The following is a 17,013-nucleotide window of genomic DNA, read 5'->3' on the forward strand; positions in this document are numbered from 1 at the left end:
TGTAATTCGTTACACGGGAGCAGATGTTGATACAGGTGGTGCTGAGAATGTTCAGATGGCGGAGTGAGGGCTAGCATGGGATTAGAGCTAGGATTTTCTCTTACATGTATTACTTTACGTTTTTATTATGAACACGAATAATGGAAACTTGTAACAATTGACTAATTATGTTATAAGTTTTGGCGCGTGCTTTCATGAAATTAAATTTTCCCGCGTTAGGATTTTTATCGAGACGACTATTAATATAATTATTTTCTTTTATTATTTATTTTTAAGTAATATTCCCTTGGGATGTTACATTTGGTATCAGAGCAAACGTTTTGATGCTTTTGGGAAAACTGGGGAGTGAGCTGACGTTTGTTGTGTGAAATTGATTGATGTGTGTTGGTTGTTAAATTTGATAGAGTATAATTTAATCCTTAGCTGTTTGATTTTAACAGTTGAATATGTGGCATGCACAGGCAATGGCAAACAGAAGGCGTAGAAACACCGCTGGCGCTGACGAGATTGCTAACGCAATCCACAGGATGGTGGATGCTATGCAGCCTATAGCAGCACCACCGAGGGCTATGATCCCACCTGTTAGACTAGTGACCATGGAGGACTTCATGCGTCACAAGCCGGCTAAATTCACTGGGAAAGCCACCCCAGATGAGGCTGACGCATGGCTTCGTGAATGTGAGAAGATATTCAGAGTGATAGAGTGCACAGAGGCGCAGAAGCTCAATTTCGCCACCTTCCTGTTAGTGACCGAAGCCGAGTATTGGTGGATGAGCATGCAGCAACAGATGATAAACAGAGTTGAAGAGGTGACTTGGGCTAGCTTCAGGACGAGGTTCCTGGAGAAGTATTTCCCTGATAGCGCTAAACATGAGCGCGAGGCAGAGTTTCTCACCTTGCAGCAGGGAAGTTTGTCAGTGCAGGACTATGTGGAGAGGTTTGAGTACCTCTTGAGATTCTACTCGCAGACAGTGACGGAGGAGTGGCATTGTAGAAAGTTTGAGGGCGACCTCAAACATGAGCTGAGGCATTTTATTGTGCCACTGAGGGTGCGAGAGTTTCCAATCTTGGTTGAGCAAGCCAAGAGTGTAGAGCAGCTGGAGATGGGACCTAGCCGGGTCAACCGCACACAGAAGAATAGTGCTAAGGGCAGATTCCAGAAGAAGCCCTATAGTAGACCAGTTGCGTCTTCGTGGAAACAGAGGTGCTATAACTGTGGGGGTGAACATCTGCAGCGAGATTGTACTAGACCCGCCCGCAGCGGAGGCAGTGGCATGGGCACTCGTAAGTGCTATGCCTGTGATCAGCCGGGACACTTCGCCAATAGATGTCCTAATAGGAAGACTGCTTCAGCATCACGACCTCAGCCATCCTCATCTGACAGGCCGAGAGCCGCAGGCCGGGTTTTTGCCATGACCAGCACAGAGGCCACTCGGTCAGGTAATCTGATTCTGGATCATTGTTTACTTTTTGGTAACAGTGTGTTAGTGCTATTCGATTCAGGAGCTTCGCACTCCTTCATATCTCATGATTGCGTGAAGAAATTGGGGTTGTCTACTCATGACCTTGGATGCGCGTTGGTAGTCTCGACACCCGCATCTGGACAGGTTTCAACAAATGTAGCATGTGTTGGATGCTTGATGGAGGTAGAGGGCAGACGCTTCAAGGTGAATCTAGTTTGCTTGCCCTTGGAGGGATTGGAGGTCATACTGGGAATGGACTGGCTGTCTATCAACCACGTGGTGCTTGATTGTGGACGGCGCAAAATTGTGTTCCCAGAAATAGAGGGGATAGAGTTGGTGACATCTGGAGAGGCAGTGAAAGAGATGAAGATGGGGTTGACTTGTTTTGTGATAGTGGCCCAAGAGAAGAAAATGAGTACAAAAGAGCAGATCAGTAAGATACCAGTAGTGGATGAATATGCCGACGTATTTCCAAACGAGATACCTGAGTTACCACCCAGCCGGGATATAGATTTCTCAATTGATCTAATCCCTGGAGCGGGTCCAGTGTCGGCAGCGCCATACAGAATGGCACCGGCTGAACTAGCAGAGTTGAAGAATCAAATAGAAGACCTGCTAGAGAAGAAATTCATCTGACCCAGCGCTTCACCATGGGGAGCCCTAGTGTTATTAGTGAAGAAGAAAGACGGTAGTTCTCGGCTATGCGTCGATTATCGGTAGTTAAACAAGTTGACGATAAAGAACAAATACCCACTGTCGAGAATTGATGATTTGCTTGATCAGCTCAGAGGGGCAGGAGTATTCTCCAAGATTGACTTGAGGTCTGGCTATCATCAGATCTTAGTCAAGCCAGAGGACGTCCAGAAGACAACCTTCAGATCGAGATATGAACATTACGAATATGTAGTGATGCCCTTTGGAGTGACCAACGCCCCAGCTGTCTTCATGGATTATATGAACCGCATCTTCAGACCATATCTGGACAAATTCGTGGTGGTGTTTATAGATGATATTCTCATCTACTCTCGGACTAGGGAGGAGCATGCTGGCCATCTGAGAATTGTGCTGGAGGTATTGAGGGAACATCAGCTGTCCGGTAAACTGTCCAAATGTGAATTCTGGCTGGACGAGGTGCAGTTTCTGGGGCTTGTGATTTCTTCGCATGGTATATCAGTGGACCCGAGTAAGATTGAGACAGTGTTGAAATGGGAGAGACCTCAAACTGTAACAGAAGTCAGAAGCTTCTTAGGATTGGCTGGGTACTACAGGAGGTTTGTGGAAGGGTTTTCTAAAATGGTGAGTCCATTAACTCAACTCACTAGGAAGGATCAACCCTTCTCATGGACTGGTAAATGTGAGGAATGCTTCGAAGAGATGAAAAAGAGGTTGACTACAACTCCGATTCTAATTATTCCAGATACCAGTAAGGTGTTTGAGGTATACTGCGATGCATCCTATCAGGGTTTGGGTTGTGTCTTGATGTAGGAGAAGAGGCCGGTAGCCTACGCTTCTAGACAGTTAAAGGTGCACGAGAAAAATTATCCGACCCACGACTTGGAGTTGGCTACTGTAGTGTTTGCTCTTAAAACATGGAGACACTATTTGTATGGCTCCCAATTTCAGGTGTTTAGTGATCATAAAAGCCTGAAATATCTGTTCGATCAGAAGGAGTTAAATATGACGCAGTAACGCTGGATGGAGTATCTTAAGGATTATGATTTCGAGTTGCTCTACCACCCGAGTAAAGCTAATGTGGTGGCGGACGCCTTGAGTCAGAAACGGCTGCACATCTCAGCTATGATGGTGAAGGAGTTGGAGTTAATTGAGAAGCTCGGGGATATGAACCTGGGTATACAGCTGAGTGAGGATTGCATCAGATGCGGTGTGCTTACATTGACTAGTGACGTATTGGGAACTATCCGAATCAACAGAAGGATGATGCTGAGTTACAGCAATTTGTGAGTTGGATAGGGACTGAGAAGGGGAAAGACTACAGGATTGGGACAGATGGTATCCTAAGGTTCAGAAACCGAGTCTGTGTGCCTGGGGATTGGAGACTAAGGAAACAGATTCTGGAGGAGGGCCATAAAATCCGTCTTAGCATACACCCAGGTATGACTAAGATGTATCACGATTTGAAACAGTCTTTCTGGTGGAACGGGATGAAGACCGACATTGCTGACTTCGTGGCATCGTGCTTGGTATGTCAGAAGGCCAAGATTGAACACCAGCGACCAGGGGGTACACTTGAGTCGTTGGATATTCCTCAGTGGAAATGGGATAGTGTAGCCATGGACTTCGTCACTCACTTGCCGAAGTCTGCGAAGGGGCACGACTCAATCTGGGTAATAGTGGACAGGTTGACAAAGTGTGCTCATTTCCTTGCTATATTAATCAAAAGTGGTCGATGGACAGATTGGCTGAGTTGTATGTGAGGGAAGTGGTCAGGTTGCACGGTGTGCCGGCTAGTATAGTGTCAGATAGAGACCCGAGATTCACATCTCATTTTTGGTAGTCCTTACAGGCAGCGTTGGGGACTCAGTTGAGGATGAGTTCTGCATACCATCTCAGACTGATGGACAGTCGGAGCATACCATTCAGTCCTTGGAGGATCTGTTGAGGGCTTGTGTATTGGATCATATGGGTAGTTGGAGTGAGATGCTTCCCTTAGTGGAGTTCACATACAACAAAAGTTATCACACCAGCATTGGTATGGCTCCATATGAGGCGTTGTATGGGCGGCGGTGTAGGACGCCATTATGTTGGAACCATGAGGGGGAATCATTAGTGTTAGGTCCCGAGTTTTTACAGCAAACCTCAGAGAAGGTTAGGGCAATCTAGGAGAGAATGAGGGCTACGTAGAGCAGGCATAAGTCATATGTAGATAGGAGGAGGCGACCTCTAGAGTTCGAGGCTGTGGATCATGTATTTCTCAGGGTAACACCGACGGCTGGTATTGGGAGGGCCATCAAATCGAGGAAGCTAACTCCGAGATTTGTTGGGCCTTATCAGATTCTGAAGAGAATTGGCGTTGCAGCTTATGAGATCGCCCTACCACCACACCTGATGAATCTACATAACGTGTTTCACGTTTCCCAGTTGAGGAAATATGTTGCAGATCCGTCGCACGTATTGGAGTCAGATGATATTCAGATTCGGGAGGATTTGACGGTAAGCACTGGACCAGTGCGAATTCTAGACTCACAAGTGAAACAGCTACGGGGGAAGGAAATTAAGACTGTGAAGGTGCTGTGGGATGAGACTACTCAGGAGATGACCTGGGAGATGGAGGATCGCATGAAGCAATCCTACCCGCACTTATTTCCTGGTAAGTCTTATTTTCGAGGACGAAAATCTTTAAAGGTGGGTGTAATGTAAGACCCGGGAAAATTAAATAGTTATTTAATTAATTATTTAATTAGGACGGGTAATGAGAACATTTAAAGCATTAAATGTGAGGGAATATGATGTGGAAAAGTACTAGCTCAAGTGGTTGAGAGTACTTTATTGTGTGTGAGGACTTGGGTTCGAGTCCTATGTGTGTCACTTGGATGTTATTAAATTATGCATTTTTATGTAATTATATATTGAATGCGTGGTGTCATGATAAACTATTAGAATTGTAGGACTTATCATGAAATAAGGATTGGTTGAATGGTTTGGCCTTGGTTGGGTATTTGTATGAGTGTGGGTTCAAACCTTGGTGAGAACTAAATAATTCCTTTTTGCCAAATTTTTCCTTGTGCATGAATATGGAAGGGTTAGAAACCTAACAGCCAAGGGAGAGGTAACCTAAGGGCTGGAAAACAGAGAGTTAATTAAACATTTGGTTAGCCTTAGTGTCATTTTTATTTAAAATTCGTGTAAGCCACTAAAGGAGCAATTAAGTGAGAGTGATAGTGAGAGAGAAGGTTAAAAGAGGAGAAAATAGCATTGAGGGTTTGTGGTAATCATAAGCAAAGGTTTTTCCAGAGGATTGGGGCTGATAGAGTAAGGTAGTGAGGCTGAAATCATAAAGGTTGGAGTGGAAAGCAAAGGCTAGGGAGGTTTTGGTGAAGGGATAAGCACACCAACCCGAATTTAGCAAGGAATCCAGGTAAGGGGAGTTGTTTTTGCGTGCTATTAATAGTATACACTCTGTTGTGCCTTGTGCGATCATAATTGCATGGATTATCTGACTAGTATGCGCTATTTTTCGTGATTTCTGGGTTCTGCCCAGAAACCGCCTGGCGGGCATGCATGAGCCACCAGGCGGTTCATCTGTCTGTGTGTAATTTTGGGTTCTGGTTGCTTAAACCGCTTGGCAGGGATGAATATCCGCCAGGCGGCGCATCAGTGTTTGCGCTTGTTGTTGACTTGCGTTCTGTGCAGGGTCATTGAGACTTCTGATTATGATTTTATGTATTGAATGTATGGACTGATTAGAATTTGGGTCTAATGGTGTATGAGAATACCTTTATATGTTAATATGAATGGAGTGGGACTATTGGAATGGTAGAACCCGAGTTGAGGTATTATGGTTCATGGTGAGTACGAATTTGAGGACAGTACGTCAATGGAAACTGGGTCAGTAAATTAAGTATGATTTATGGTGTGACATTGTCTGGGTAGTATAAGTCGGATTCTGGCCAACTTGGCTCGTTGCAGGTGCAGCAACCTAGATATTTTTCTGGGTTCTGGTATGCCGCTTGGCGGCGTCTAGCTTGCCGCCAGGCGATGACGGGGACAGTGGCGTAATGCGTGTTGTTTTCGAGTGGTCGTGAGAGGAGAGGCTGAGAGGGATATAGGTAATTACAGGAGGACACAGTAAGGATTAATATGCTTAGGTAAGAGAGCATGGGAGTGGAGAGTGGTTGATAGTATGTTCATGCGATGGGTTGTTGAGAGTTGAGTTATTTAAAGGAATTATATATAATGAATAAGATGGGTAAACGATTTATCTTGTGTTTTATATGCTTGTTATTTTATTTTCTCAGCTCACCCTTTCTGTTTGTGTGTGGCGATGATCGTGTAATTCGTTACACGGGAGCAGATGTTGATACAGGTGGTGCTAAGGATGTTCAGATGGCGGAGTGAGGGCTAGCATGGGATTAGAGCTAGGATTTTCTCTTACATGTATTACTTTACGTTTTTATTATAAACACGAATAATGGAAACTTGTAACAATTGACTAATTATGTTATAAGTTTTGGCGCGTGCTTTCATGAAATTAAATTTTCCTGCGTTGGGATTTTTATCGAGACGACTATTAATATAATTATTTTCTTTTATTATTTATTTTTAAGTAATATTCCCTTGGGATGTTACACTCAACACAAGACCAACCTGCTGAAACTGCTACAAACAATTACCTATATCTTCATTCCAACGAAAACCCTGTCATTTCCCTCGTTTCTCCTGTTCTAGATCCAACAAATTACCACTCCTGGATTCATTCCATCGTTCTATGGTTACAACCCTTTATACAAAGCACAAGATAGAATACATTATTGGGATAGTGCCACAATCTGACAAAACACACAATTCGTTTCATGTTACCGCCGTAACAACATGGTAGTTCCTTGGTTGGTCCACTTTGTCTCTTCCTCCATCAGTTAAAGCATCATATAAATGGACTAATCCATTGATATATGGAAGACCTCAAGAACCAGTTTGCTTAAGGCAATCTTGCTCGCATTTTAGATCTTAAGTTGGAGGCAGCAACACACTCTCAAGGATAGTTTTCGCTCGGATCCTATTTGTGTGTGCAAGTCAAAATTCTCGTGTAATGTCTTGTCCATCATTGCTTAGTGCAAACACGAAGATAGAGTCATGCAATTGCTATGATGCTTAAATGATCAATTTTCAAATATAAAAGTTTAATGTTCTTCTCCTTGAGCCTATATACCACCTATATCCAAGATTTTCTCTCTTATTGTTTGTTGGTTCTCAAGTGGGTATTCACCAAAGTCCCGCATCGAGCAATATGAAGAAGAGAGTAGCAGAAAAATACTATAAAAGTAAATAGTTGGTTTTAGAGTTGTCACCACAACTCAATAGGTCTCTTGGGTGTATAAGGGGCTTGGATAGTTGTGTGTCATTAGAAGGTTTGCGATTTTTGCCAGAAAAATTGCACTATGAAGGGTTTGCAGTTTTGGTCCATAAAAAATTGTAAGAAGGTTTGCAATTTTTGCTCGAAAAATTGCACTTGGGTGATAATACTTCTTGTTGAGTGGTTGTGGATGTAAGCCTTGAGGTGCCAAACCACATTAAATTTCTTGTGTGTTTTTATTTATTTTTCTGCTCTTATTTGTGGGTGTGCTTCCGTTTGAAGAGATTATTTTTAGTGCGTGATTTCCCAACAGTGGTATCAGAGCTGAGGTTCTGACTAAGGGTTTCTAATCAAGGGAGGAAGATGAGCAATTTGGCATACTGACCATAATCAACGTTCTTTGAAGAGAGTGGAGTCCATGTGTGGCAAGATGTTCCCGGATCTGTGGGGGAGGTCACAAAGTTCGTGTGTGGCAAGATGTTCCCAAATTTTCGGAGGAGGTTGCAGTTGGTGCTCACATGGCTCGTGAGTGATGTACGATCGAGATTTGATCTACGATTCGTGGTTTGTTGTATGTGCATGGAGGAACTACTCTACGTACAAATATACTCTGGTTGTTGTGTCTGGTGGACTGCGATGTTTGGTAACGTTGGATCTGCATGGTGAGGGTGGAGCTCGAGATGTCCAGTGGTGGTGTTTTGCATGGCAGGCTCACGTGATGCTTCATCGACAGCGGATGTTACGTCGTTGTGTAAAGTTGCCGACAACGAGTTTGATGTGCAAGGCGGTGAGGGTCGATGATGAGGAAAGATTGTCATCGTCAGTGAGTCTGTGCAGATCCCAAGTGACAAGAGTGGTTCAAGCAGATTTGTTGGATAACTAGTAGCAAGAGTGGTTCAAGCATATTTGTTGGTGGTGTGTCAAATGTTTGTTCCATAGCATGTGAGACTTTTGGTGAAGGGAGGATATGTTGGTTCTCAATTGGGTATTCACCAAAGTCCCACATCGAGTAATATGAAGAAGAGAGTAGCAGAAAAATACTATAAAAGTAAATAGTTGATTTTAGAGTTGTCGCCACAACTCAATAGGTCTCTTGGGTGTATAAGGGGCTTAGGTAGTTGTGTGTCATTAGAAGATTTGCAATTTTTGCCAGAAAAATTGCACTATTAAGGGTTTGCAGTTTTGGTCCATGAAAAATTGTAAGAAGGTTTGTAATTTTTGCTCGAAAAATTGCACTTGGGTGATAATACTTCTTGTTGAGTGGTTGTGGATGTAGGCCTTGAGGTGCTGAACCACGTTAAATTTCCTGTGCGTTTTTATTTATTTTTCTGTTCTTATTTGTGGGTGTGCTTCCACTTGAAGAGATTATTTTTGGTGCGTGATTTTCCAACATTGTCCAATAAGAGTCAACTCATGGCTGAACACATTATTGCTAATGTTTGGGCTAAGCTGACTTGGTTTGACCTTTTAGTTTAATATGACTTGACTCTATCTTAATCGATTTAGCTTGATTTTCATTTTAGGTAACTCATCTCAGTTTTTGGCCAAGACTAACTTGACTCGATCTTGGACCTAGATCAATTTGGATCAAACTGATCTTACTACCTTAGTTAGACTTAGACGCACCTTGATTTTAAATTTTTAAAATCCAAAATGTAATCGAATATAAATCTGGAATCCAAAAATATAAATTTAAATTTAAAAAAAAAAATTAAATAGACTTAAAAGTAATATGAATTGAAATAGTTATAAATTGAATTCTTTAGGATTTGTAAACTCGTATCAAACTTTGTTAAAAAAAGGCGATCAATTTACTAATCACTAAAGATACTATTTATCCAAGGATCCATAATAAGCGTTATGGAGTGTGTCCTACTCACATGCTATAAATATAGCAACTTGGGATGACATCATATGAGAGGAAGTTAATCTTAAGAATCTACATACATACTCCAGACCTTAGTACCAACAAAATGAAATTATACACGCATAGAACTTGAAGTAAAAAATCTCTCGGAACAATAATAAATAAAATTTAAAATCTGAAATAAACTTTTGTATTATAAAAATAAACAATATTTTTCTGCATAAAAGTATTCTTCTTTTCACCAATAGATGACCTAAGAAGATTTTATTAGATGTGATGAAGTAACTCTTGGCTTTCCAGCTTAACAATCTAAACCTAATCTACAACAAACCAAACCACAAAGGAGTCCAACACTCCAACCTAGCCATCAACTCTCACCCAAAACTCAACAACCCCACATCTCAAAAAGTAGCTTTGATTAGGTTGTTTTTCTCTATCTCCAAATACTCACATAACATGCCACAATTTTGCTGCAAGAAAAGATTGCACCACCGATATTTAAAGGTGAGTTCTCCTTTTATGTTTGATGTTTTCATTGAAAATTATAGCACAGAAAATACTGTAATACCCAAAACATGAATGATTTCATCTTCATCAACTCATAGTAGGTAGCTTCTTCAATGGCAATGCTTGTGTGGGTCTCTAATTTGATCCGTTCGTGGCCTCTGCTAATGTATGCTGTGAGTTGGGTGACGGTAATGACGTTTACGGTGGCGGTTGCTTCACTCTCCACAGAGGTGGCTTTTGTCTCCGCCATTTCTTCCTCTCATACGTGCAAAAGTAACGATGGTGGGTCTTTCGTTAGAGTTAGAGTTCCGTTGGAAGAGACACCGTGTTTCCCCGTTCACCTTCTCACCAAATCCAGCATCGATGCCATCGTTCCACCCATTTTTGCGGCATTGATTGTAGCTGCTTCTGCTTGCGTAGTAAAAGCTGTGGGCCTCTGGGAGCATGATCAAACCACACACTCTGCTTTTCCCACTTAATTTTTCCCTTTTTTTTTCTCGTACTAAAAATATTTGTCTTTTTTACCTTAAACATAAATATGTTTTTGTTGTTAAAGAAGGCGTGTAAGACATAAATATGTTTTTGTTGTTAAAGAAGGTGTGTAAGAAGAAAAGGGGCTTGAAGATATATTATGAAATTTCCATTATGCACTTTTTTAGAGATATAAGAAGATAAAATAAAAGTAAAATGATAATTTGTGAAATTTAGTAAAATTAAGGGGTGAAAAGAAGGAAGGTGGGTATATAAATTTCCTATTATTTGTGGAATTAGATTTATCCAGGTTAACGTCATTCTCTATTTCAAAGTATTTGTAATTTTAAAAATTCTCGTTTTAAATTATTTACATTTCTCGAAGTTATGAAAAGTCTCTTTATTTTTTTATTATTATTATAATTTATTTTCTATCAAAAATTAAATTTAAAATGTTAAGAGAATATAGTATTATTAATTTTTATAAGTATGAAATTACTTTGTAAATATTGTACAAAACTTTAAACAATGATTATTTTAGAATAAATCAAATACTTTAAATACAAAATTTGTTGAGTGTCCCTGCTTCTTATCCAATTAACACCTCGAACTCTCTCTTAAAATAAAAGTTAAATTGTTTTATCCAAACAAAAAAATTAAAATTTAAAATATTTCAATTACTCCACTAAAACAAACTATTTAAAAAATGCAGAGAATTCAACAACAAATAATTAAAATACTATCTATTTCTATTTCTTGAAATTTTGAAAATTCTTCATCCGAACACAAGATATCTCTAACAAATTTACTTCATTATTATTTAAATTTGTCAAAATTTGATTAAACTAATCATTTTGTTTGACTAAATCATCATTAATATGTTTACAAAAAATACTTACAAACATAATTTGAATCCACCAGACCGTACAATATCGACCAAACCCGAATCTAAAGTTTATTTTACAGTCTAATTTTAACAACGTAGTTTCATCCCTTACTTGCTACTTTAATTTCACTTTAATTTTAATAATGTGTTTGATGAAGATCTACGCCTAGAAAGTGCGTATTGAGCCAAGGGTAAGCACAACTCACATATATGTTTGGGAAATATCTTCCCTCATATTTAGAACTTATGATTATATAACTGTTCTATAGGTAATTAGCGTAGCGAGTTTTGATACATCGATTATGAATAAACCGCTTTGGATACAAATTACAAGAATTTTTAAAAGTTGTTTTGTTAAATATATAAAACATTTTTCATTAAAATAAAACTCTTAAAGGTTCTTTTAATTTAATATCCAAACATAGTTGGGTCTTGGTGAAATTATTTAAGCTTTTGAAAGTGAGTTGATCAATTTGTTGCTGAAATCCCAGAGCTTTCTTCCTAAGAGTTCGTTTGAGGCTTGTGCACTTGGCTCATACTCATTACAATCCAGAAAGTATTTCCCAGATACCCCTTTCAAGCTTGGGTGTAAAGCAACGAAGCACGTTGTGGCTGCTCCCTGTTTTGACAAAATCAGAAAATACAGAGAATTACGATTGGTGACTCCACATTTTGATTACTCTACAATGCATCATTTTGCATCAGTATTAAAAATCTGTGGTAGAAGGAAGAGAACAAAGAGAAAAAATACCTGCGGAATGTTCTTCCATATGAAGAAGGTAAACATCTTCAGAAAATCTGTTGGATATTATAACATGGTCTCAGTCTAGTATGAACGATGAAAAGAACATTAAATGTTTTGTGTTTTGTTACTGTTGTGGTTATTTTTTGTATTGTACGTACTCATGAGTAAAGAAGAGTGTCTCATGAGAGGAGTCATTATCACCCCTGGGTGGACAGCGTTGGCCGTGATATTAGCACCCTCTTCCTGTTTAAATCAATAAATGGTCAATAAATGAAGGAATAAATGCTACAGTACAAGACATTTCAAAAATTTAACCTTTTACGTAAAACATATTTTATTATTTTCTCTTACCATTATCATCAATGCATCTTAAATTTGAATAAGAAAATATGTTTTTCTTAGTAATTAAATTCTTAAAATTATTATAGTTAAAATTGAGATTTTACACTTATTTCTCGTTCAGATCTTCACGCACGATGGTGATAAAAGAAAATAGTTAAGATTATAGACCAAAATTATAAAATTGTGTGAATTATTTTTCTATTAAATTATATAAATTTAAATAAAATATAATTTAATTAAGAGTTAATATAATTAAAAATTTTCTTCACTATTAAAAAAATCATATTTTCTGCCAATTTTGTTTTGATTTTCTTTTTAAAAGATACTTACAAATTTTGTTATGGAAAAAAATTTATAGTCAATAATTTTGTTAAATATTTTGTATAAAACACTTTTCACAACAAATTTTATAAAAAATATTTACAAATTTTATAATTTTATAAAAAATAATTATTCACGAAAGAATTATCTGTCAATTAAAATTCTTAAAAAAAATAATAAGATTTTACAAATATTTTTAACAAATATAATATAAAAAATTTTAATAGTGTTCCCATCGCGAATTTCATCATCCTCCAAATAAAAATTAATAGAATTAAAGTTTACATTATTTTCAACCGCCGTAGTCACTTTCAATTAAAACAAATTTCAAATTGAAATTTTTCTACACTTGACTGAATCAATTAAAATAAAACTCAATTATATATATATATATATATATATATATATATATAAATTGTATAAAACATATTTTATAAAAAGTAAAATTTACGATAAAAAGAAACCCAATAAAAAATAATGATTAAAATTATAAAAATTGAGCAATAGAAAGGTTGACCTGTAAGCGACGAGAAAGCTCTTTTGCGTGTAATATGTTGGCTAACTTTGACTGTCCATATGCCTTCTTGTCAGAGTATCTGTAAAGTTATAGGGAAAAAGTAAAAGTTATCTGCATTCATTTATACAATATTTGTTTGACTCTTCTGATTATACTAATTATTTATGACACAGTTGCATGACCCTTAAATTATCAATTATTTTTAGTACGAATGTAGAAATTGTGAAGACTTATTTGCGTGTGCATACCCATCTTCTTCATTGATGTTATCAAAGCGAATCCCTTCTTCGTAAGTGTAGACGTGAGCAATTGATGACAGATTTATGATCCTGCCTTCTATCCCAGTTTCTTTTGCTGTTTGTTTCATCTTGTCAAGAAGAAGATTGGTCAAGAGAAAATGACCTGAGAAGTGAGAATACTACAAATCAGACTTCACACAATGCTACTAAGAACTAAAAGAAAAAATCAGAATAGAAATTGATTGAGTATATATATTCAAACAGGGATATTAACCAAGATGATTTGTTGCAAACTGCATCTCAATGCCATCTTCTGTTTTCTGAAAAGGGCAGAACATGACCCCGGCATTGTTTCTGAAACCAAATGACAACAATGGCATATCAAAATGTTGAATCAAAACACAGAGGCATTGAGAGAGAGAGAGAGAGAGAGAGAGAAAGCACATTAAGATGTTGAGAGGAAGGGAAAGCGCGATGAAGTTATCCACAAAGGTTCTGACAGAGTTGATTGAGCAAAGGTCGAGCTTCAATATGTCCACGCGAGCTGACTCGTTCTCATGCAGTATCACTTGTTTAGCTTCCTTTGCAGACTCCATGTTCCTCGCACCAATTATCACATGGACCTTTCGAAGAGCCAACACTCGTGCTGTCTCCAACCCTATTCCACTTGCTCCTCCTGCATTTCATTTCCAATGTTTTATATTACACAATAAAATTAATTTACATCGTATATACGAGTTACATTAAAATCCTATTCTTAAAAGATGACTTATAATGTTTTCCATACTTCAAATTAGCTAAAAAAAACTTGATAATGCACAACTGGTGGTTCACATCATCCACCACCAACTCTTCTTCTGCATTTATGTTTGGGCCGATTCTCATCTAAAATTATTTACTGCTTCGTAAACGTAATTCAATTTGATTGTACTATATATCTATCTACACAATCTTTTTTTAAAATCCAGTATCTATACACTGTTTATTACTTTAATTTTTTCCTCTACCTTTCTGCTTTAACACCACCTGCCCCTGACCTCAGATAAATGCCAACTATTTAGTTCCAAACAAAACTTATTGCAATTTAGTTCAGTATGAAGAGATCGAAGATATCTTTAGGAGTAAATTCATTATATAGAAAATAATAGAATAGTATACCAGTAATAAGAGTTAATCGAACAGATCCTAACCAGGTTTTAAATCATGAAAAATCAATTATTTTCAAAACTAATAATGATAAAGAATGTCAGAAATAATTTCCCAACTTTGATCGGAAGATCTGTTTAGTTTAAAACACTGTTTTGTCGTAATACGAAAAATGTTATCTCAATATTTTTATTGAAAACATGAAATAAGGATAGGCATGTGCGATAACTACCATCACTGGTTACATTTGATGAAAAATTATCTTATGTCTGCATGCATGAATATCCATTAAATAGATACTTGAGTATTTCCAAATATTCATGGATAAATATTTGATAACATATAATTATTTAAAAAACGAGAATAAAAAATTAAAAGAAAAAGAAAACAATTTTACAACGTATAATTATATTAAAATTAAAATAAATGACTTTATATATAACAACATCATTTACTGTTATGAATACCAGCAAACCAACCCCAGCCTACCAGTACAAAGGACTAAATCCAATCCAAAGAAAACTTGACCTAGCTTCCTTTTTAACCCCCTAGCATGAAACAAGTGATATATATTAATATTACCACTGTATAATTATTTATAAGAAAAACTGAAAAAGAAAGTAGAAAACCTTCGTGCGATTTTTTAATTGTTGTTGTTTCAAAACCAACAAAACATGACAGGTTCATCAAGACTCAACCAGAAAACACAGCAAAGAAAAAATCAGAAATATCTGCTAACTTAAAAATGTTGCTACAAATGGAGAAGCAAGATGCAGAGGTAGGAAATTCATCTATAAAGAACAACAACATCATCAAACGTATTCTGTACCACAAAAATAGGTCTCCTTTTCTAAGCAATACTGCAATAGGGTCCACAATCATAGACTCGAGCAGCGAGCGACTGCCACTCGAACTCACATGTTAATGTTCTCAACGATCTAATTTTTTCACTCATTAAAATGGACCAAAAAACACAAAACAAAACCAGGGGAAACGAAGACCCTGTATCCGCTTACACAAATCTATTCACAAACAAATGTCAGAAAAACGACAAACATGTAGGCAGTAAAATCATGAAAAAAAAAAAAACTATTTACACCATGTGAGATTCAGAACTGTAATGTAACCAACGGTGGGTTTTGTTTTGTCTGTTTTTTTTATATTGTAAAATAGTGCGACGCATGCAGCGGCAATTGGGGACACGTACGATCACACTGAATCCGAAAACCTTAACGTTGTCGAGAAAATCCGAGTCTGTTTTTGAAAATCTTGATGATACCATTAAGATTCGTGGAAAAATGTTATTGACTGTGGAACAGTGCGAAAAAAGCTAGGAATTGCGAAAACTGACCTGTGATTATTGCAGTGAGGTTGCTGGCATCAATTCCTTGAGTAACCTGTTCAGCAGTTGAGGCAGATCCAAATCCACTGGGTCCAGGCCTCCCTGTGACCAACGAAATGATACCCACCATGGTGAACACTATATAGAATTTATCAGAATCTGTTTCAAGAGCTCAAAAACTAAGTTCAATTTCGCTTTTTTTAGCAGAAATGGATCACCATAGACGCAAACACGATTTTTGAGGTATCAACAATTACTACTGCTATATGGGTTCGTATGGGAAATGTGGGACCAAAGAGTTGGCAAAGAGATGAGGGAAGAAAAGTATGAGTGAGTAGAGTTATTTATAAAAGTAGGGTTGGGAGGTAGCAGGTTGCAAATTCCATCCATTTGAGCCAAAGATTGGGAGTATTAAATTCTCACCGGTGAAGAACTGTTGGTAATTAAATTCCCTCAACGACCAAACTAATACTCAACTAGTATTTTGTGATCATGCACACGGAATTTCATGGGGCCATGCCAATGTATGAAAATTGGAATGGAATGGAACCCACGTGAACCACCTCAATCTTTTTAGGAAGATCCTCAAACCACTCAAACATTACCTGTTTCTTCTATTCTGTCTTTGTCTTTTATCCTAAGTAGTAATACAACTCAACCTTCCGTTATGCAAACGAAACAAAACTATCTCCTTTTTACAATTTACCTTTTTCAGTTCATGTGTTTAGTTTTCAATTACGTACTCCCCAACTAACCAGCCCTTGCTTTATTCCCTTCAAATTCTTGCATAAAAATTGGAGATCCCTAAAGTTAATTAGTGATCAAACAGTTTATAGTTAAAAAAATTGTTTTTGATCGAGTGATGAGCCATAGAACATACCAGATGGTTTTGTCTCATCATGTTCCCTTTATAGTCATATTATCACAGCACCAAGTAACTTCGGTTCACAATATTTTGGATTGCGTTTCAAGTTTCAACCAACACAACATGTGATTGAGATACCAACTCAATTGCATGACATACATATCAATTCCTTCTATCCAAAAGTCATGGAAAATGGTTTTCTTATTTCTGATATCATCGGTCCCTAAATTTAAAATATAATAAGGTTTTCTTGTGGGGTAAGAATGCTTTT

General features: G+C 37.6%; 3 protein-coding genes across 4 annotated transcripts; 2 read left to right on the forward strand and 1 right to left on the reverse strand.

Moving 5' to 3' along the window:
• Positions 1-464: 464 nt before the first annotated feature.
• On the forward strand, positions 465-2,099 carry LOC146884633 (uncharacterized). The gene has a single exon (XM_085675947.1). The coding sequence runs from the start codon at positions 465-467 to the stop codon at positions 2,097-2,099; it is 1,635 nt and encodes a 544-aa protein (XP_085532073.1).
• A 7,468-nt stretch (positions 2,100-9,567) lies between these two features.
• On the forward strand, positions 9,568-10,495 carry LOC114189850 (uncharacterized). Of its 2 annotated transcripts, none has more exons than XM_085676166.1 (2): positions 9,568-9,865; positions 9,967-10,495. In XM_085676166.1, exon 2 carries the CDS (start codon positions 9,982-9,984, stop codon positions 10,345-10,347), a length of 366 nt encoding a protein of 121 aa, XP_085532292.1. In that variant the 5' UTR covers positions 9,568-9,865; positions 9,967-9,981; the 3' UTR covers positions 10,348-10,495. The 2 variants fall into 2 exon arrangements, with proteins under 2 accessions (XP_085532292.1, XP_027934368.1); XM_028078567.2 differs by having other exon boundaries at positions 9,569-9,865; positions 9,970-10,495.
• Positions 10,496-11,434: 939 nt separating this feature from the next.
• Positions 11,435-16,222, reverse strand: LOC114189849 (short-chain dehydrogenase TIC 32 B, chloroplastic-like). Its single transcript, XM_028078566.2, has 8 exons — positions 15,887-16,222; positions 13,834-14,065; positions 13,664-13,743; positions 13,399-13,552; positions 13,151-13,229; positions 12,129-12,213; positions 11,977-12,023; positions 11,435-11,844 (listed from the first exon to the last, which is right to left on the reverse strand). The coding sequence occupies exons 1-8, from the start codon at positions 16,005-16,007 to the stop codon at positions 11,671-11,673; spliced, it is 972 nt and encodes a 323-aa protein (XP_027934367.1). The 5' UTR covers positions 16,008-16,222; the 3' UTR covers positions 11,435-11,670.
• Between the last annotated feature and the right edge of the window lie 791 nt (positions 16,223-17,013).

The sequence above is a fragment of the Vigna unguiculata genome, chromosome 7 (genome assembly GCF_037176805.1).
Source record: "Vigna unguiculata cultivar grain cowpea cultivar isolate G323 ecotype 2 chromosome 7, ASM3717680v1, whole genome shotgun sequence".
NCBI classification, from domain to species: domain Eukaryota; kingdom Viridiplantae; phylum Streptophyta; class Magnoliopsida; order Fabales; family Fabaceae; genus Vigna; species Vigna unguiculata.